Source organism: Haemaphysalis longicornis, unplaced genomic scaffold, assembly GCF_048455015.1.
Source record: "Haemaphysalis longicornis isolate Haplotype H1 unplaced genomic scaffold, Haemaphysalis longicornis Haplotype H1 scaffold_3, whole genome shotgun sequence".
NCBI classification, from domain to species: Eukaryota; Metazoa; Arthropoda; class Arachnida; order Ixodida; family Ixodidae; genus Haemaphysalis; species Haemaphysalis longicornis.
Window position 1 is genome coordinate 51,523,064 of NW_027526335.1, and position 21,905 is coordinate 51,544,968.

Consider the following 21,905-nt stretch of genomic DNA (forward strand, 5'->3'; position numbering starts at 1 on the left):
GATTTAAGAACATTCGAACAGTCCGAGGCCCATAGTCACATTCCCCCAAAGAAGACCACCATGCAAAATATTGACCAGAAATGAACCTGCCGATTTGTTGCTAAATACATCTGCAGGTCACCTAGTCTCCATAAACGAAATTTGTGCCCTTAAAAAATAGGTAAGAGCTCTGCGCTGCGTCCTAAAAATGTCGGCTTATTTGTTCACTTGCTCGTATCCTTCCCAACACAGGTAGGTCAACAGCCGCGCAAAGTGGTGTTGGTTTCCGGTGTGATGTCGTCAGTTGAAGGGAAAAACATGAAGGAAGCTCCACTAACGTTGAATGTAGCGACACTGTACGCAACCTTCACGTCCATCCCGAAGGTTCAGGTCCACGATTGCAGCCGATATTCTTCTTGGCTGCACACAACGACCCTTACTCCATCACTTGCTATAAGTGTGAGCTTCTTTCATTTTCTTAGGAGTGATAATCATTGTACAACAACTTCGAGAGGCGTACGCTATGACGTGTCTTTCTCGTTCAAGGCAAGTGTTTCCAGGGTTACGGCGAACGCTGGAGTTTTTTTTTCTTCCAATCTGGGCCAATCTCAAGGGTGGATGCTTGGCTTGACAAACGTGCAGGGGACGCAGGGTGGCCGTCGCAAGGCACGTGCTCACGAGCAGGCGCTTGGCAATTTCTTGGTATTTTACTGCAGATACGAAAAATTGCGATTTGCTTCCCATCGTCGCTGTTACAACGCAGAAACGAAATGTATTCCGCGGGTTCAAAGGTGGTGCTTTGAGCGCTGTACTGTTATGGTGTGCATGTGTGTGCTGTGTTTTTTGCGCAATGTAATGGTCGCTAACACTGTTAGGAACTAATATAACCCGTGCTACAAACTAGTTAACTTGGCGCTTGCTCCATGATGTAGGAAATCTGCGAACGTATTGAAGACTAAAACATCCATAACTGTAAAATGTTTTATTAGTCTTCAACGTCACCATCCTATAAAGCCTTTCCCACCATTGATTTTTTGCAGTCTTTAGAAAGTTTTTCTTGCTTTAAGCTGGTTTTATACATTGTAATTACCCGTGCGGAAAGGCAACCATCAAGCATTAAAATGCTAGTGACAAATTTGCAAGTCCTGGGCAAAAGCTTTCGGCCCCCTGCTGCGTATCTACTCAGAAAAGGTTTTTGTATTTGATAATGCTGTTTTGTTTTCTTACACTGAGCTCATGCAGAAGAAAAATACCGCGTATGCGCTTAACTTTTTGTTTAAGTTTCGAATGGCCAATAATAATGAACTCACGTAGGGAAAATAATATTTTAAGGACTTTTTCAACTCCTCAGCAATCACAGCAGGCTGAACAGTATTATTGGAATGTTCACTTCTGAAATACCGCTCATGTCTTGGCAGATAGTATGAAACTTGTGCGGATCTTTATTCGAAAACGACTGCAGGCTGCCTGAGTTCAAGCGTTCCTTACACAAGCCGTTTTATTCCGAGTAAACAATTTCAAACTTGAAATGTCGTATCTATACTGTTTCAACTGAAATGTCTTTACCCTGAAGACGCGACGTGTCTGTGAAGTGCTTCCGGTTAGGAATCCTCTGTGTAACTCGTATGAGAGTCCGTGGTAATTAGCAGCTGCGTCTCCATCCATTTTTACATTCCTGCCCTGTTGATTTCGATGGCATGTACGCACTAATAATTCATTCAAGTAATGGCTTGGTACGGGTGCTTTTTTCTCCCGGAGAGTTAAATATTGCTGAGAAAGTGGCGTGAGCGCCCCGCAAGGTTTAGGTGACGGGAGGTGGTTTTTGCTCTGTAGCAGAAAAGCCGCAGTTCAGTTTTGAATAAAATGTTTTAAGTGCAGAGTACTTTGGGGCTCGCCTTGTCGTCGTAGCTTGCTCGTTGGACCCAAGTATAGCCCCACGGTGTACATTCGTAGCGGCGTCCCGTCCTACCGGCGTTCCACAGAGGTTTCGAAAACCAAGTTTTGTAAAGTCATAGCCGTTTGAAACTCGTGAACCACCGCCGCTTGTCATACATGTCTCTTGTCATACATGTCTCGTGTCATACATGTCTTGTCATCTCTTGTCATCTCTCGTCTTGACATGTCTCTTGTCATACATGTCATACATCTGACTCTTGTTATTCCTTGTGGTTAGGATAACTTTTCCGCATGGATCTTAATCGCGCACTTTGTAAGTTTTTTCTCAATTCACTGCGAGTAACCTTCTGATTGTTTTCGGTGCAGTTGCTGATCGAAGACAACGACGACGACGACGAGGAGCAACAATGGATACACGAGAAAGTAGCAGCAATGTTCGATATGGGTGTGAATTGTAAGTTTCTCCGAACATTCTGAGCGGTATACTGCAACACTAAAAACGTAAGCAGCTGAAGGTACTTGGTGTTTTAGCTCATGTGTTCTTACTGATGGACGGGTATTTGTATTCTCAGCAACTCTGCATCCCGTGTACGTTCCAGTGAATAAATAAATAGAGCTGCTTTGCAAACTTAATTTAGCTTCCAGCATGGTCAGAGCTTTCTCGCAAAACACGTTAAAGCTTCTCAGATCAACCTTGCGAAATTTCGTAGTGTGTAATGAATGAGCATCCTCACAGTTCCCATTGCCATCAGGATCTGAAGCATGACTATGTAATAAAGAAAGCTTTTTAGCCGGAGAAACGGCAGCATGGTACCAACGTTTCGTCACGGTACTTGTATCCGTCAAAAGAACATGATACATCCTGGTGACAGCTAGTGTTATTGGGCGTTAGATAGCTAACATGAGAGGAAAGTTGCAGTTCGAGAAGATGAGAGGCCGTCAAAACAATCAAAAAATGATTTTTTGTAGAGTTTATCCTCTGTACCCTAAATGAAAGGGCATCACTTAAAACACCCTGAACAGAAACGATTTATTTCGTAAGGGTCTAGCTGGACGTTTGAAAGCGGAATTTTTTGATCGACAAGCCTTGCGTATGCCGCCATAAGCAATGGTGGTAACCATGACACTAAGCCACGTACAACATACTTTTAACTTAAGGTGAGATGAAAATACGTACTCAAAAACTTGTCCACAGCTAAAACAATAGTAAATGTAGTTTTTCTGTTCCTTTAAGCGGTTTTTCGGTCACGCACTGAAGCCAACGGACCTGTTCGTATATTTACGATAGCGTCACGTTTAGACACTTTATGGCGCCACCTTTCGGACTTCAGAAAGTTTAGCGCCCGAGTAAAATTATTTCCCGTATTTACTTCGAAATCCCTCCTGGTTGCCTCACCATATAAAGCGATGGCTTTCATGTGAGCTAGAGGGCACGAACTCCACGAAATCGGTTGTTTGTCCCTTTAAGGTTTTTTTCGCAGGAAGGGAATGTTTGTAAAAGTGAGAATGCGTCATATAGAAAAAGGTCCGACACTATATAAACGTCCTGTAACGCCTATAATCAGTGCATAAATGAAGGACAGAATAGTATTCCTAGCCGAAGATATGTGCTAAATAAAAATTAAAGCCGTTCCACTCAATTGAAAGATGTCGGAAGTTCAGAGGAGTGATTCGCCATAATGGGCTGCACCACCGTTATCCGCTCACTGCTGCCACCCAATGCATTTCAAATTTCCCGCCTTGGTAGTGCTCGCGCGCCCCTGCCTGAAACAGCGACAGCTGAAGTTCTGTTCTTTTGGTGCTTGCTTTAATTTCGTATGCTGGAGCTGTTTTGCGTCATTTGGAACTTTTAATTTTTTCTTGCGCGGCTGGAGCCTTTGTGCATCATTTCGAATGCGCTATTTTTTTTTGCGCAGCAGGAGCCTTTCTGCAGCATTTCTAACACGCCATTTTTTTCGTGCGCGGCGGGATAGTTTCCTCGGCATTTCGAACGCGCCATTTTTTTCTTGTGCGATTTCTGCGGCATTTCGAACACGCCAATTTTCCTTGCGCATCCGCTTTTTTCGCTTACTATTGTAAAAGCCAACCCAACGAGCGTCATGGTTATTTGAAACAGCGCGTTAAAGCAGGACCACAAAGAAAAGAACTAGGCAGGACGAGCGCTGACTATAAACTGAACTGAACCAACAAGCGTTCCTAACTAAATTAACGCGGGGGCTGCGCTTTAAATGCACAGTTTGCCTGAAATGCGCCGGCAGTTTTCTTTGGGCTAAACAATGGGAAGATGTATACGACAAGCGCCAGCGGTTCACGAGGTTCTAACTGTTATGACTATTTAAACCGCGTGGTTTTCGAAGCCTCAGCGTGACCCCCTGACGACGGTACATCAGGCTCTACTTGAGTCCGTTATTATCTCGCTGCGCCGCCTGATTCCGGCAGTCGCATCGACCGGTAGCGAGCTACGACGACAAGGCAAGCCCATAAAGTGCTCTGCACTTAAAATCGTACATTCAAAAAACAATTTATTGATTTGATTTGATTGTAGGGTTTAACGCGCCGACGCAACGCAGGCGATGAGGCGCGCCGTAGTGGAGGGCTCCGGATTAATTTTGACCACCTGAGGATCTTTATCGTGCGCCGAAATCTCGTACACACGGGCGTTTTTGCTTTTCGCCTCCATCAGAAAAGCGGCCACCGCGGCCGGGAATCGAACCCGCGACCTTGTGCTCAGCAGCGCAACGCCTTAGCCACTGAGCCACCGCGGCGGGTCAAAAGACAATTTAGAATTGGTCGCATTAAAAAATAGCGAATAAATGGAGCAGTTTGGTAAAGCGGCTAACATATATTTGACCTACTTTTGCTTATCTCTTTATGTGTGTCAGTAGGATAGAGGCTAAATAGTGTGATCGACGGACAGCAAAATTAGCACTCCATTTCATAAATTAACAACGCCGAAAATGGACCTTAGGAATGGCATTGTTACTCAGCGAATTTTTTTTCGTGCAGCCATAAAGCAACACATTGATATTTGACATCAGGCGTGTGGTTTATTGACGATGCGAGCTTATGAACACCACTTCTCAAGAAAGGGCTTAATTGATTTTTGTTGCGCGCGACGCCCAGCATGGAGATGCCAAGAGGTCAGGTAGACATCTCAGTACAGTTCCGCTTCTAATATTGCTCACAGTGACACCATTATCAGCTGGGTTTAAAAACAGTGAATAACTATTCTGTGGTAATGAGCTAACAAATTTCTGTGGAATGTTGTCGGCCGACCGGATTAACAGCTTAGCTAACCAAGATGTAACTTCAGAATTTGTGAACTGGAACATATATGGTTTAAATGTTCAGCAAGTGCTAAGGAGTATTTATTTAAAGTATTTGGAGGCAGATACTCAGAAGTTGATTACCTTGCCAAAATTACGGTTGTGGCCAAAGCAACATCCTGGTATCGGAGATGCTCAGGTAAACTAAAATTAGTCCTAACAACGTCACTGCTTACTGTGCTCTTATATATACACTTTTTTTTGCAAACTCTTGGCCTGTTTACATAGGGAATGAGAATACAGTCTTATACTAGTTGTCAGCAAGTTATTTCTGCATCTACTAGTTTTTTATAACTCCACTCCTCCTGCAGGAGAACTTGTTATTTATGGACAACTTTCATGAGTCGATTATCATTTGATAACATGCGATAACATTTCTAAGACGTCTGTTTTTGTTGAAGGCTCCGCTATAATTTCTAACGAAAACAAATTTTCTTTTCTACAATAGCAAATTGAGATATAGTTAATGGCAGGAACTCGGTCCACTTCTTCTAGCGTAAGAGTGTGCTTTTTATCAAACTAGTTTGTATAAAAGGTGATTCCCTACCAATTTAGACCAGCTTCAGGAATTCAACGTCTAAGGGCTTGTGTTTTCGAACTCAAGGTTCATTCATTCACTTCCTGGCAACTACTCCGTTAGTCATTACGTAATAAAATTCGAGAACTCCCGCATACATGCCGGAAGTTCTCAACAAATTAGGTGAATTCATAATCTACAAGTATATTTTTACCCCGTATTCAAGGCTAATAACTCGTGTCAGAAAAAATATATGAATTTTAATGGGGAACTTTTTTAACCCTGCCAAATGAGCAATTGAGTGCTACCAAGCTTACAAACTTTTCACATGTGATCAAACACTATTTGGACGGCACTGGCACGACCTTGACGAAATCGCCCTGAAATAGTTGCCACTGCTAATAGAGTACAGACGAATCTCAACAAAAACAAAAAAATTTTATGACTCACTTCTTTCAAGGAGCGTTGAGTCCTGTATATGCTAAGCAGTGCACGCATATAATGTTAATGGTCCAGGACTTCCTTTCGTGCCAATAGCCGGTGAGATTGCATGTCAAACACGACACTTCATGACCCTCTAAACCGCATTGCAAGAGTCATTCAATGCTTTTCTGGTCATGAAACACCTGTCGAAGTTTACTTTAGGGACAAAGGCTACCGCGAGGGGCGCCACTGCAGATCAGAAGGCATCAGGCGGCCGCCGCTGCTCCGCTCGTGCAGCCGCGCACGGCAGAAACTGCGCCCGCTTTTGGCGGCATTTTCTCGATAGAAACGCGGTGTTGCTCATTGTGCCTTCAACTGTTGCTACAAAACGAAGCTGGCAGGAAAGTCTTATAATTTCATCTCTTACGTGGAATCTGTTGAAAGGCAGAACGCACGCTCAAAACAATCGGCTGATGTCTGGGTTTGATTCCGAAAATTTTCGTAGAAGTTTCCACGCGAGGGAGACTTTGGGGGAAACTGGGTTCCGAAATGGTGTAAATTCATTCCTGGCCTTCGACCGCGCTCCTCACAGCCTTGCCCAGCTGCAGCTCTCATACTTGAAAACAGATTTCACAGCACGGCCATCATTGTTCTGGAAACGGTGCTGTGCGCTGCTAGGGAAAATGCTCTGTGCTTGCATACCCTAGGCGTCAAGGATCGAGGCATTTTTTTTAATATGCAGTGAGGTGGATATAGTGAGTGACATGCGGAACTAATTTCTAACTTTTGCGAGGACTGAACCCCGTGCGAAAAGCAGGAGAGACATATCGACGCGATGAAAAAGGAAAGTAGACTCAGCTTCTTCAATGATTTCCTTTGACGCATCATTGAGGTGGAGTGCGGTGTCAGAGTGCAGTTTGTCAAAACGCTGAAAGCCTTAACATTATTAAACACTATAAAACCAAGATTACTCTCGTGAGTGCCTCTCGTTTCTGATCGAAACAAGTTGGTTGTAGAATTCAAGTTTAGAATGGGAACGGCAGCTGGAGCATTTTCTCAATAATTCTCTGCTTTGTACATTGTTTTTAAGCGTGTGCTCACAGAACCTCATCGACAGCCAACGCGTATATATTCATTTTTACATATTTATTTTACATATGTTATTAACATAGTTCGCATAGTTACAGGCATAAGGTGAAAGGATTTTTATATAGCGAGGTTATTTCTCGCCTATTAACCCCCGAAACAAAAGGTCTTCCGGGTGATAAAAAATAAACAAATGTCCAAAAAACCGAAACGCAGTGGTTATAAGAGCTCCTTGTACAGTGCGGCAATGTGCCGATTACAAAGCAACCAATACGCCCGCCTTCCCCCCCCCCCCCCCACTACTTGGAAAAGAAAAAAGAAAGAGAAGACAGTGCCCAAAAAAAGGCATCTCCACAGCAGCTCTCACTGGCTCGGCCTCACCTTCACTCTCTGGGCATTATGAGCAACCCGCTGTCCTCGAAGCCTTATTCTTTTTGCAAGTAAAAAATGCAGGAGGCACTCCAAAAACAGTGGATCTCTTCTGCTGCTGCACCCACAAAGTACAACGTGCATCTTACAATTGCAGCAGTCGTTGCTCTCCACAATGTCTGCGCACACACTGGTGCGCTATTTATCTCCTTTCACGACGCATTCACCAGACCAGTGTGAAAATGTTTCTTTTTTTTACATACGCGGACGTACAGTAAATAAAAGCTCAATTCGCTAACTTTTGGGGGGGAATGGGGCGCTTCTCTTACGTGCAGCCGCTCAGAAAAAGAGCGAAATAACGACACTTTGTCGCCGTTTCATCTCTATCCAGATCACCAGGCAGGAACACAGTAACAGCATGAACCTCCACACGAAATTTTTCGGCTCTCACAAAACGCAAAGTCCATTTTAACGGCCCACGACAAGTAAAGCGAACGCATACTTCTAATACCGCGACAAGCGTCCGGTCCCTGCGTAATGAACTCCGACCACTTCCCCGGCTCCCGATGATGATTATTAGATACCCTCCCTTTGTATCGGGACGTAGGTTGTCACCAACTGACTTGCCTGTGTTATTCTACATATTTTCCCTACCGTTAACTACCCTAATGGGTTGGCCCCCTCCCTCCCCCCTTCCGGCCCTTGCACACCTGTTTACCCCATGCTTCCACCCCCCCCCCCCCTTTGATCGACGCCAGCACCGCAGTGCGGCCTCCTTGAGCAGCGGCGAACGAAGCTCTCCCATTGCATTATGGCGAAGTTTCATGACCAGAAAAGCATTGAGGGACTCTGATATTACGGATGCTTAAAGTTTGCAAATAACTCTCTGCTCGTTTTTCGCCGTGTATTTCACAGCTGAATGGAGGCTACGAAAACTACACTCACAGGAACTGCTTAAATACAGTTATGTTTCTGCACATTGAAAATTGTTTATTAGTACGATAAGCATTCTAAGTATTTGTTCTATTGTAACAAGTTACGTGACGCCTTTGTGAGGTCTTGAAATTCAATGTGCACATTGCAATTTTCAGCTCGTACAATCAGCGCACCATTTCAGTGCAAATGCAAGGAATGGTTTTTTGGGAGCAAAGACCAGTCTGCCTACTTTCGATCAGCCCTACGGTGCCTACTGGTAAGCTGCTCTCCAGCACAATAAAATAGATTGCTGGACAACGAATACCAAATAAATGCCTCTAGCACACGTTAGATCTGAATCCTATGCGTACAAGCGGTCGGAAACATCTTACAGGGCGGGGTTTCAGCGATAAGCTCCTTGTTTTCTTTACCCGGCGGTCAAGAATTTGCTACCTATATGACCATGATGTGTTTTGAAGTGTAGCCCATAGTTACCGAGAAAAAATACATGCTTCGTAGAGCTTTTTTTTTCGGAATTCGCATAACTCAGTAGAGTTCGTTGCAGGAAATACATGTGCTGAGAGACTGTAAACATTCTCGTAGCATTCTTAGACTGTTTTGAGCCCAATTAGACGTTGTATTACCTAAAAACGGGATTAATCTAATAATGTACGATACAACATGTAAATATATCAATGAATAATCAATCATTTACTTTCCTGATAGACCATTACGGGTACGGTAGTCCTGCTTTAAAAATGGCAAGTAGCTCGCACCAAATGTATGCCTTCAAATGTTTGCCTCGTTAGACAAGTGTGCGCCTGTTTATGTTCGCCTTTTAGAAAATTTCTGTGTTAGCTAGGCATTGTTTACTGTAGTCTGCATGCATTAAGTTTAATGTAGGTATCAGAAGCCTCCATTTATCCAGGCAAACAGCTTAAACTTGCCTCATGTTGACATGATTTTACAACCACATTTTCTCGTCACCTGTCACTCTAAAAAAACCTTGCTTAGTGCATTTAGGCCAGGACTTATTTAAGACTATGTTATCAGTTTAAAAGTAGAAGTAGTTTTAAGCTCCTTACTCAGCCTGTGTTTAAAACGGAACAAGATTTTTACAGAAAAAGTGCTTTAGTTGACCATCAGCAAATATAAGACGTGCTGCAGAACCGATATTCAGCTCTAACCGAGGAACCAAAGTTTATGATCCGGGAAGCCAGCGACAATCTTACACGCATTATCACGAAATGCGCAGTAGAAGTGGGAGCTACGACAGCTAGACAGGATAATGTAAAACCTCCCCAGGAGAAGGAAAGATTTAATTAGGAAATGGCAAAGCATGACAACCTCTAAACAAGCTGACAGAATAGAACTAGCCGAGCTTTCGAAGATACGTAATTAATAAGCGTAAGACAGCTGACATACGGAAGTATAATATGGAGAGGATCGAGCATGCTGTAAAGAACGATGGCAGCCTGAAATCACTGAAGAGGCGTCTAGGAATGGGAAAAAATCAGATGACTGCACTCAAAGACAAGCAAGGCAATGTCATCACAAACAGGGTTAAAATAGTTATAGTAGCCCAGGATTTTTATAGAGATCTGTACAGCGGCCGCAACATCCAGGATCATACCTAACGAGGAAGTAGTTCCTATGAGATATACATCCCACCAGTAACGACAGAAGAAGCAAAGAAGGCTTTGAATGAAATGAAAGGGGGCAAAGCCCCTGGTGAAGATCAGATAACAGCAGACCTCTCGAAGATGGCGGGCAAATCGCACTTGAAAAACTTACAAACCTGTATACGCAATGCCTAATGACCGCGAGTGTACCGGAATCTTGGAAGAACGCGAAAATCATCTTAATCCATAAGAAAGGTGACATAAAGGACTTGAAAAATTACAGGAAGATCAGCTTACTGTCCGTCGTCTACAAGGTACTTAACGAGGTAATCGCTAACAGATTTTCTGCCACCTTAGATATCAGTCAACCTAATGAACAAGCAGGGTTTCGTAAAGGATATTGAACAACGAACCTATTCACATGATCGGTCAGGTGATAGAGAAGTGCGCGGAGTATACTCAACCCCTTTATATAGCCTTCATACATTATGAAAAAGCATTTCACTCGGTTGAAACCTCAGCAGTCATTCATGCATTTCGGAATCAGGGTGCAGACCACCATAACGTTAGAATACTAGAGGATATGTACAATGTGTCCGCAGCTGCCATCGTCCTCTATGAAGAGAGCTGTAAAATACCTATATGGAAGGGAAGGGCATCAGACAAGGAGACACAATCTCTGCAATGTTATTCACAGCATGTTTACAAGAGGTATTCAGAACATTGAATTGGGAACACGTGGCGTAAGGGGTAATTGAGTATACCTCAGTAACCTCAAATATGCTGATGACGTTGCCTTGCTGAGTAACTAGGAGGAAGAATTTCAAAGCATGTTTACCGCACTGGACGAGCAGAGTAGAACCATGGGCCTGAAAATTAATATGCAGAAAACTAAGGTAATGATCAATAACCTCGGGACAGCACAGCCGTTTGAGATAGGTGGCGAGGCAGCGGAAGTGGTAAGCGAATATGTCTACTTAGGCCAAGTTGTGACCCCGGATCCCAATCATAAGGGAGAGATAATTAGAAGGATAAGAGTGGGGTGGACTGCATTCGGCAGACATTGTCATATAATGAATGGCAGCGTATACCATTGTTCCTGAAGAAGAAAGTGTATGATAGCTGCATCTTACCGGTACTCACCTACACGGCAGAAACTTGGAGGCTCACTAAAAGGGTTCAACTTAAATTAAGGACTAGTTAGCGAGAAATGAAACGGAAGATGACAGGTTAACATTGCGGGACAAGGGATCGGAGTGGATCAGAGAACAAACGCGTGTTAAGGACATATTAGTAGAAATAAAGAAGAAGAATTTATTTGGAGGTGGCAGAGCATTTAATGCGAAGGCAAGATAACCGTTGATCATTAAGGGAACAGAGTGGATCCCTAGAGAAGGCAAGCGTGGCAGGGGGTGGCAGAAACTTAGATGGGCAGATGATATCAAGAAGTTTGCGGGAATAAATTGGTCGAAGTTAGCGCAGGACCTAGATAATTGGAAATTTATGGGAGAAGCCTTTGCCCTGCAGTGTGCGTAGATAGGCTGATGATGATGTTTATTATAACGATTCCCATTAAGCCAGTTTGACAAGCGCAACAACTCATAATTTATCGCACTTACTACATGTTGAGCTGATTTTCCACTCACAATAATTGCTGTATCGTCCGCATACATTATGACCGTGTATGATGTTAATTACGTTGGTATAAACGTACAGGGAAAATTGCACCGGACCGAGGACCGAGCCCTTAGGAATACCTGTTGAGATTTCCAATTGTGACGATGAAACACCGGCAACAAAAACAAACTGTTTGCAACTGGACAAGTAGCTGTAAAAAATTGTATGGTGCGTCCGTGAAACCTGTAATGTTCTAATATTTTCAAAAGAATCGAGTGCGTTACGGAGTCCAAGGACTTTTTGAGGTCAACAAATACCCCACCCGCTATTTCGCTGTTATGTAAAAAGGAGTACACTTACTGAGTTAATGCCATTGGACGTGCATCTATTTGGTGTAAGTCCATGTCTGGCTGACTTGATGATGTTATTATGTTGTAAGTATTATCGTAGACGAACAGAGATAAGTTTTTCGAAAATAATGTTTATAACACTAAAGACGGATATTGGCCGACAACTGCCAGGTTCATTTTGGTCCCCACATTCGAAAATTGGTTACACTTTTTGTAGTTTTAGGTTGTCAGCAGTGTGTTGAACCAAAAAAAAAATACGGTTCGGTTACGGTTCTGGTTAAGGCGAAATCATTTCATTCCGGTTCAGTTCCGGTTCGACAAAATCACGTACCTATCAGGTTCGTGAACCGGTTCAGGAGCTTGAACCGATTCGCGAACCGGTTCGATAATTATCACTGAAATTAGAAAAAAAATTTAGTAGTTTAAAACGGCAGTCAAATCAAAATACAAACAAAAAATCAAAATGCTGCTGTTCCTCAAGGGCAGTGGCGCAATTGCCAAACAAACTTTAAACAATTACGAGATATTAGAAAAACAGATGAAGTGGCGACGATTTACCACCTACTTTCTCGCCCAGACTTTATGTTGTCCTAGCGACTATTCATAAAGCCACCGCCAAGAGATATCACGGTGGGATATATTTTCTGCCCTTTCCTTTTTTGTCGAAATCACAATCGTCGCTATAGAATCGCCCATCACGCTAACCTTGAAACCTTAAATTTAGTCCTGCGTACTGGTGCGTTCGAATACCAGCGCTTAATACCAATGGCGCACATTTTTTATATTTGTAACACAGAAAAATCCTACAACAGGCACATAAATACTACCAAAGAATACGATTATTTGGTCACCTGAATGATTTGTTAGCTGTCACCTTATCGAATGTGTTAGCCAAAAAGTAAGCTTTAGTTAACGCTCAGTCACTGCATTGTTGCTCTGACCACTGCAATTCCTTTTGCGATAGCTATAGCGGATGTGTGCATTACAATCAGTATGTCATTGTACCGCCTGACCCCGGCCATCGTTCCGTGTGCTACATTGAGAAATCTTATAAGAGATTATGCTGTTACAACATGAAAAGGAAATTTGACGCGCGGAGCATGAGATGGGACTTTTTTGGGTAGACGCTCTTTAATTCGTCCACAGCAGTACTCCCCTCCGGAACGAGTAGCAGTAGAAGGAATGTAGCGAGTTGGGCAGTCAGTACAAGTGCACCTTCGAAAAAAAGCACATCTGAGAGAGACAAAACTGCAGAACAAGTAGAAAAGATGATCGGTGGGTGAATAGGACACTTTGAGGTACCGGCCTGCCTTTCTGCACGTGTCATCTGCTTTATTACTGTTTCTGCTTGCAAGACAAGGTATAGGGCTGCAGTTTTTTGCCAAGGGATTAAGTGCGCACCTTAACAGTTTTTCCTAACATATCTGTTGTTATTTGTATCTGTAAACAACAGAACTTGTCCACTGTACTGTCCCCAAAAACTGACCACGGAACTTACTTCCTTCGCATTGATGACACGCTTGGTTGTGAAAGGCAGGGAAAAGAAAAGTATAGAGCAATATCCACGTTTTGGAGGTTTTTTTTACATATTCGGTTTTACTTACTTTTTGCTTAATATTTTAAAACAACGTGATTCGCCTTTTCCTTTTTGTTGTTTTCTGTGTAAGCACATTAAAAAAAACTGGCGCATTTGATGCCCCGTGCTATATCTCTGCTTCGAGGCGCAGCTTATGTTGCAGGCCAGCAGACTTATTTTAACCAGCTGGTGATATTAAACGTGGATCAAAATTTTGATACACCGACGTTCTCGATTTCCATCTACTTCAGAAAAACGGTCGTGGGGAAGGGAGATCGAGGCCACTTGTGGTCAGCAGCAAACGGCTTAGCCACTGAGCAGCGCCTCCGGTCACACTTGTCAAATATTAACAATTTGCAGGTGTCGGAACTTTGAAACATATTATGAAATGCAAAAAGTTTGCACACATCAGGTGTGGACCTTCGCTGTTGCGCAGCGGAGCACTCCTTTAGCCTGCTTGCTCCAATAAAGTCGCAGATAGCGAAGGGCCAAGTCGTTTTATATCCCCTGCAAGCTGCTGAGAATGACATTTCGCTTGGTCAGCTTGCACTACGCTCGCGCTTCCAGCAGCAACAGACCATTGCTACACTGGTGCTCATTCATTTCCCCTGTTGTTACATAGAGTGTTATAGTGTTCAATTGTCTGGAGGAGAAAGTGTGCGAGCGGGTACGAAGTTGACGGCACGTGAAAAAAAAAAAAAAGAAAGGCCAGAATTGCATTGACTGTGCAATATCAAGAACGGAGGTAACCGTTATTTCTTTTTTTCAGTTCAGTTCCGGTTCGGGTTCAGCGTGCTAAAAAATAACGGTTCGGGTTCGGGTTCAATTCCGGCAAAAATACCGGTTCAGTTCCGGTTTTCGGTTTGGTTCGGTTCCGGTTCGGCACCCTGGTTGTCAGGGTACACCACTTTAAATATGGCATAATTAAATAGACGAACTAATTGTGGCCGAAGTACATCAATTTTGTCCTTCAGTACACGAACGGTTATACCATCATGACTGGTTGCTTTCCTGTCTGTCAGCATTATTATCATGTTCACAAGTTTAGGGTAGTCAATTTCATCAATCGTAAAGGGGCATATCATCGCGTTGCCGCATTCATCCCGTTGTGTCGAAGGAACCTGGCCAGCTAAGTGAAACCCTATGCTAGTAAAGTATTGATTAAATTTTTCTATGGTACTAGTATCAACTGAGTCTCGAATAATAAAAGTTTTAGAATATTCCATATTTTTTTAGCATTTCCTAGCGCTTGCTGCACCAGTGAAGTATAATATTCTTCCTTTTTCTTATCATACCGACCACTTTGTTCCTAGCGAATCAGAACTGCTGCGCGTAGAAGTCATCCTGTTTATGTAGCTTCCATTTACGGTATCACGCATCTCGTTCTTTTATGCCGTTCAGTATGGGCTCTGTCATCCAAGGGCACAGTTGTTGCTCGTACTTACAGCTATAGTGGGTTGTGCAGCTGGAAATTACGAGATGATAAAGAACTAACAAAGTTGAAAAACTCGGTATGCACGTCTTTAGCTAAGATGTCATGGTAGTGCGTGTTTTGAAGTTTACTGCGCAGCTGGGCCTAATTGATCCTCGCATTCCTAGTAGGTTTCTTGTTATCGGGAGCAGCCTTATCAGTGCGAAGCCAAGCAAAAGCAGGGGAATGGTCGCTCATGCAATCATCACAAACGCCAGCCAGTACTGTTTCCACGTTACACAAAATATTGTCAATGTTGGCAACATTACGCAAAGCAGCAGGTTTTTATGGGAAACCTAAGCTAAAGAAATGTTGCTGTCTATGTTTTTGTCTCAGAAAAAAACAAACTGCCATAAATATAAAATAAACCACCCACTGTGGAAAAACAAAACCGGTATTCTGCGTCCAAACGATTGCGTTCCGCAGAGAGGCCACAAACTGTGTTGTAGTAGGTATTATAAAAGAGTTCTGTGGAAAACCGAATAACATAGCCACTCTAAAAATACCTCCCTCAAAATCACGACATCCCTTATAGAGTTGGTCAAAAAACTTGACGCATACATCGGGGCGTAAGCGCAAAATAGCAAGGCTGCATTTTACACGAGAACATGAGGGAGTCCAGAAAGTGCAGACTGGACATGTAACATTATAACTTTCGTTTAAAAATTTTAACGCACAGCGGAATATTAAAAACAGAACACTTTTAGCACACAGCACAGCACAGCACACCCTAGTAGACATTTTAAAGCTGCAGCGCAATAATAATTACGCGAAGTGATTACAACCTTAAAGCTTCACTGAAAAAAGTTGTCTGTGTTCCCACAGTTTCGGCGCCTTACAAAACTGTGCAATGCGCAGTTTTCCACGCAGCAGCATAGCCCTAACGCCAGACCAACGGCTCTTTTTTTTCAGACTCACCACGTCCTCACAAATATCGACATTGCCAAAGACGAAACGTCAAACCCAGCTGAGTTCCACAAAAAGAAGGGTAATCTTTTTTTTTTCCCTGGAAGCCGGATATTGCAAATAGGAGTCAAAAACGTGCCCACAGTGGCATGTGCAGCCCGCCCTAAAACCAGGCAACTTCTTTCAACAGCAAAAAAAAACAGGTCTTTAATGCTTAGCTATCGTTAACAAAAGGTAGTAGTACTTTTTTAACCGTTCATAGACCCTGCTCAAAAGATAAAACATTTTATTTTTTCCTGGTGGGTGTGCTTCATTAAAGCGAAGATTTCGTGCCCTCACTGATGCAGTTGTACGCCAATATCCCCTGCAGGAAAGCCAACTTTTTCTGATAATGATGATGAATGATTGTGGGTGATGCTAGAGTTCCTCTATATAGCTCCCGCAGAGAGCTGAGTTGCGCGACCATCCGCCATCTTGTTATCCGTATTGCTGCGGGAAAGCTGCCTGTCGCGTGTGCAGGAGCCGCGCCGCCACGCTTCCGACGGCGGCGGACGCGTGGTGGGGGCGCTTCGGTCGGCGGCGCCTTACGGCAGCTACGCTGGATTCCTGTGATGTCACTCACGTTGCTGTTGCTGCTGCTCCTGGACGGGGTGTGGTGCCGCCCGCGTCGGCGACTGCGGCGCAGCCGTAGCGAGGGCTTCCCTGCTCGGCATGGATAACCGGAGTGACTTCATCACGGCGCCGCGTGGAAAAAAGTCGCGTCACTCTTAGCTCCCTGCGGGAGATATATAGAGGAACTCTAGGCAAAGCGGAAGAAAAAAATACTTCTTGTGGTAGGGATCGAACATGGGTCCCTCGCGTTATGAAGCCGGCGCCTAACCGATTGCTTCATTTCGACATGGTCGAAGCGAACGCCAGGCAGCAGGTACCGATTCGCGCCATACACCCCAACCCAAACGTTAGGCCTACGGAGTGCACACCTTAGAGTTGCTGTGGGTATTCTAGAAAAGTGGTGCGTACGTCCAGAGTAGACCCTACTCGCAGTGTGGGATCAGCTAACCAATGAATTCATCACGAGAAAGCTTCGCGTTCAACCATCGTAATCGTTAGACAGAGGGGTGCATGATTCTTTGCGAAATTATTATTGTTTTATATTACTAGATCAAAGCACCCCGTTGGCTGTGACTTAGCCGTTGTGGATGCCTGCGACTGAAATCCCACCCCCTAAAATTTGTTAAGCGTCCACAAACATGTACACATGGCGCCGATTCTCCCTTGCCGTTTATCAAGTAGCCACTGCACCCCAAAATAAACCCGACGCGCCTTATGTTTGCCTTTTACGTTGTCTTGAGTAAGGCAAACAACCATATTTCATGACATAGCAAAAATAAAGTTACTTTTCAGACTGCTACAGCAATTGGCAGGTCAAATTTCGACTCACAGGGAGCTCGTTCTATTCTAGTGCGTTGGAGACCCCATTGACTGAAATGTGCAGCTGCAACCACAAAATAATGTGCTCCCTCATGATCATACTTTCTTCGGCAGGCCTCTCATACCTGCTCATGAAGAACGTGTACCTAGACGCGTTCGTAGTGCACGAGCGCTCGGCACTCGAACCCGTGTACGTGCCAGGAGAGGTGCCGCTTCCTAGGCCGCAGCCTCTGTCGGCGCTGAAGGTGACGGACTCTGTGCAAATTCTCGATGAAGACCGTCAGCCGCCGCTCACCGCCGGTGGTGGCACGGCGCCGCCACAGGGGGACACCCGTTCATCCCTGGACCACCAGTGGAGGAAGTTGATGAGCGGACAACCGCTGGACGGAATCCGTGACTACTTCGGCGAGAAGATCTCTTTCTACTTCGCCTGGGTCGGAACCTTCATCGCGTCATTGGTCGTGCCGGCTGTCATTGGTTTGGGAGTTTTCTTCTTCGGCGTTATTGAGAAGTGAGTCACGACACAGTGGCTTTTAAGTTTGATTAAGTTCAGATTTCTGATTGATCTTCTGCTTTTTGGCTCTATGGTGCCTTTGTGGTAGTCCTTGGTTGAACCTTTCGAGCTTATTTGCTTCTTGCTAAAAGATTTTCACTTCTCTCAAGAGTCTTTGATACAGTATTTAAAAAAAAATGACTGTGCTCTTGATTGCGAATTTCCCCAAACTATGGCTGAAGTTACATCTCATGAGCTTTACATGCGCGATAGTTACATCATGCAAAAATGATAATACAGTCACAACTCAATCTAACGAAATCGATCTTACGAATTTCCCGATCTAACGAACAAATTCGAATTCCCCTCCAGGTTTCTATACGGCTCAATGCTTTTATGAACGCGAACTAGCTAAATAGATTCAGCGCCATTCCTGATTTAACGAAGTATTTCGAGAAACAGGCACATTTAAAAAAGAAGCAATTTAGAATGTGTTTAGTCAGAGCACCACGTCAGAACAAAAACTAGGCATATAGTTTCGTTTTTACGGAGTTCTACGACAAAAACTGAGCAGTCCCGTGGCCGCAGACCATGGCATCCCGACCAGCACGCTTTCCCAAATCTTAAGGAGAAGGACGCCGTCATCCATGCCACATCGCCTGGAATTGCGTCAAAGAACAAGTACCTAAAGACCACCCCATACAAAAAGTTGGAGGAGGCCCTGTTTACGTGGTTGAAGGATAGGAGAGCCAAGAACGTTCCGCTCAGCGGGGAAGTGGTACAATAAAAAGCGCGGTGTTTCGCACGTCGGTTCGGGTGCGACGTCTTCAGGGCAAGCCCCGGTTGGCTTATTATTCTCACCACGGACTTTTAGGGCATTGGTAAATTATTCCCAGGCGAGAGCCACGGCCGCCGCAATTATGATGTCATGGTAGCTGTCCTGATTCATCGAATTTAGACATCGAATTTATGGAACGAACTGCTTGTAAAGTGACAGACCCGATTTTACAAAGTTTAACGATTTAACTACAGTTAAACCTGGATGCAACGAAGTTGACAAAACTTCGCAATTTTTTGTTACATCCAGGTTTTCGTTACATGCAGGTTTCGAGTTAAGGCTCGCGGTATATGAAGCAGAAGCTAAGCCAAAATGCTAGACATCAGAGAAGGTTAACCCACCGTTCATGGATTTCTTTCACAGAGAAAAACTGCGCGAGTTGCGCCTCCTGCTTTCGCACGAGCTTAGGCACAACACGGCGATCCAAAAAAAAAGAAAACAAGGACACATGCCCCCTTATTAACAAACGTAACTTAAGTATAACGTTTGCCTTTTGACACTTTTCGGCGCTTTAATGCGTTACAAGAACCATAGTTATGTTGAAATGGTGCCTTTTTGCGAACTTGGTGCTCTTTACCGCACTGGAGATTGTTGAGAGGGTGCCACCTGGGATACTATACCAGGCGGCAACATTCTTCTTTCTCGCCAGCAGAGGCGACATTCAAAAATGAGCGCTTTTCTTGAAAATACACAACCTTTCGTTTTATAGAAGTAGGGACGCGCGACTACACGTACATGGAAACGCACGGTAGTTTGCGGTGCGGGCAAAAAAAAAACGTGAAGGGTAGTTAGTCTTGCTAGCTGGAGTGGTGTCACGCTACACAAGAAACACCAGAAGTGACTGCTACGTTAGCCACGGGATGGTGCTAACCCCTCCGTTCATGATAATTATCATCATGACCAATTCCGTGCTTAGGCGATTCCAGACGTTTTCATTGCTGTTCACTCCTGACTGTAGTGCTAGTATTCCCTCAATTCGTTTATTTCTCCCGTAGATTTTTGAGGAAAAGTGCAATAAACAATGACTGATCATCTCGGCGACTTCGTTACATTAAGGTTCGCAGCCCCGACGTTTTGTTACATAGAGGTGGCACACACATGGGCTTCAGTGGGAGTGGCAATGGGGAATTGAAAAACTTCGTTAAATCCAGGAATTCGTTACATACAGGTTCGTTACATCCAGTTTTAACTGTAAATAATTCGTGGTTTCCGGTGACGTTGTTAGATCACGTTTTTGGCTCGACCCCATATTTCTTGCACCAGCCCAGCAGTCCAGAATAAACACCCGTATACTAAAGAGTTTTATCTCCTTTACCAGTACAAAACATAACTTGTTTAATTTGAAAGAACTATCCTTTGGTATCTTACTAAACTTCGTTCAGGCACCAAATACGGTTTTAACCCCCAACAATAAAATAAATATTGAAACCCGAATTTCATGGCTCACGATACGATCAAACGAAAGTAGTGGCGCCAGTACAATCAGACACTAATTATTTTCCGGTGGTGTTTGGCCCATGGCCGCCAACTGCCCAGACAAGTCCTTCTGACATAAGGAACCAGCTATAAAGCGGCTCGTGAATCAACACTGCTTCTCTCCTTTCCATATTATATGGCGTAGTTGTGAGTTTGCTTTAAAATTGTTGTTTTTGGATGACAACGGTTTTTTGAATGAACCGTTCTTTTATTTTGTCTTCATCGCCCTTTTACATGAAGGGTTACCAAGCCCGGTGCAGGGCATATGAACAGCTGGAAGAAACTGTTGCGGCAACTACAGGAAGAATAAGATGTGTCGCTGCCTAAATCCTGTTGCCTTTTTGTTGTTTTTTTTTTTTGTATTTGCCCATCATACGACTTGAGCAAGAGGGAAAGGTGGGACGTGGCAAAGCACAGGTTCAAAGTTCGCGATTCCACGATATGCAAACTTCGCCATGAAATGCAAATTTCGCAAGTAGTCCTATAAAAAAACCTTTGTTTTCTTACTCCATTGAGATAAATTAACGTTTATCTTTCTCTTCTTTTTTGTGATGTAGTTTACCACTTTATGCCTTCTTAAATCCAACCCAGCGCAAACGGGATTTCTGTACTCGGGTTTTTGAAGGTAGTTCTTGCTATTATCAAGCTCATGCAGTAGTGACATGGCTAATCAATGACCCACATATCGCCATGATATTATTTATTCATACAATGGTGTGCATTTTAGAGGCAAACTGCAAGTAAACGTTCCACCCCGCATAAAAATGTTAGTTCATACCAAAGGTGACCATAAGAGTTTCGGATGTCAAAACTGCCCTATTAATCGGCGGCCATTGATACGAGCCGCTAGTGGCGACATATTCATGAAGGCGAGTGTGCGTGGGCGTTTTCCTGCAATACTATTTCGAGGTCTCCCCGCGTTCCCAATGCTTTAATTCGATTATATATTAGCAAACTAAAATGTTAATGAAATCATGATTCGTTGCACACTGTGACGGTAGATGGCCAGATAAGCTTTTTAGAACACGACGTACGGGTGACGCCGATTTTAGGTGAAGATAATGAGCAAACATTTTTTTTCATGGGCGTTAACGATGGTCATGCATCCTTTAGAAAGACACACATACACGCAAACACGTTTATCTTGACTCTACGGGTCTTCAAAATGGTGCCTATTGATATCAAATCAACTCAAAATATGAAACATATAAGCTTGAGGCGAAACTCATATTTAACCTTGCAAATGGTGCCTATTAATAACTAATCTACTTAAGATGAATATCCAAGGAATGAGACGTGCAAACTTGAAGTTCAAATCATGTTTTGAACGGCATGCGTGGCCGCGTGCTGATGGCACACGCACTGGGACGTTTGTTTATCAACGACTCGCGATATAGAACGTCTCGCGTTTAAAAAAAAACGTGGATCCTCGAGTGTAGGTGGCTTAGGTTTAGCGGGTTTAGGCTTTTACCAAATTTAACTCGAATGAATAGTTCCCTGAAATGCAATGAGTGACGGCTTTAGCTTTGTGATCCAGCTTCCTAAGGAGTTTATTTGACAGATATGTTTGATTTCATCAAACGCGACACAGATTACTCAAGGATGGAAAAGTGT

General features: G+C 43.8%; 1 protein-coding gene across 1 annotated transcript in view; it reads left to right on the forward strand.

Moving 5' to 3' along the window:
- LOC144174452 (anoctamin-7-like) overlaps positions 1–21,905 on the forward strand; it is a 272,760-nt gene that overhangs the window by 189,714 nt on the left and 61,141 nt on the right. The window contains exons 3-6 of the mRNA XM_077703171.1: positions 2,242–2,329; positions 8,688–8,788; positions 16,060–16,135; positions 17,599–17,995. Coding sequence (XP_077559297.1) covers positions 2,242–2,329; positions 8,688–8,788; positions 16,060–16,135; positions 17,599–17,995 — 662 coding nt within the window. The remainder of the gene's footprint in view (positions 1–2,241; positions 2,330–8,687; positions 8,789–16,059; positions 16,136–17,598; positions 17,996–21,905) is intronic.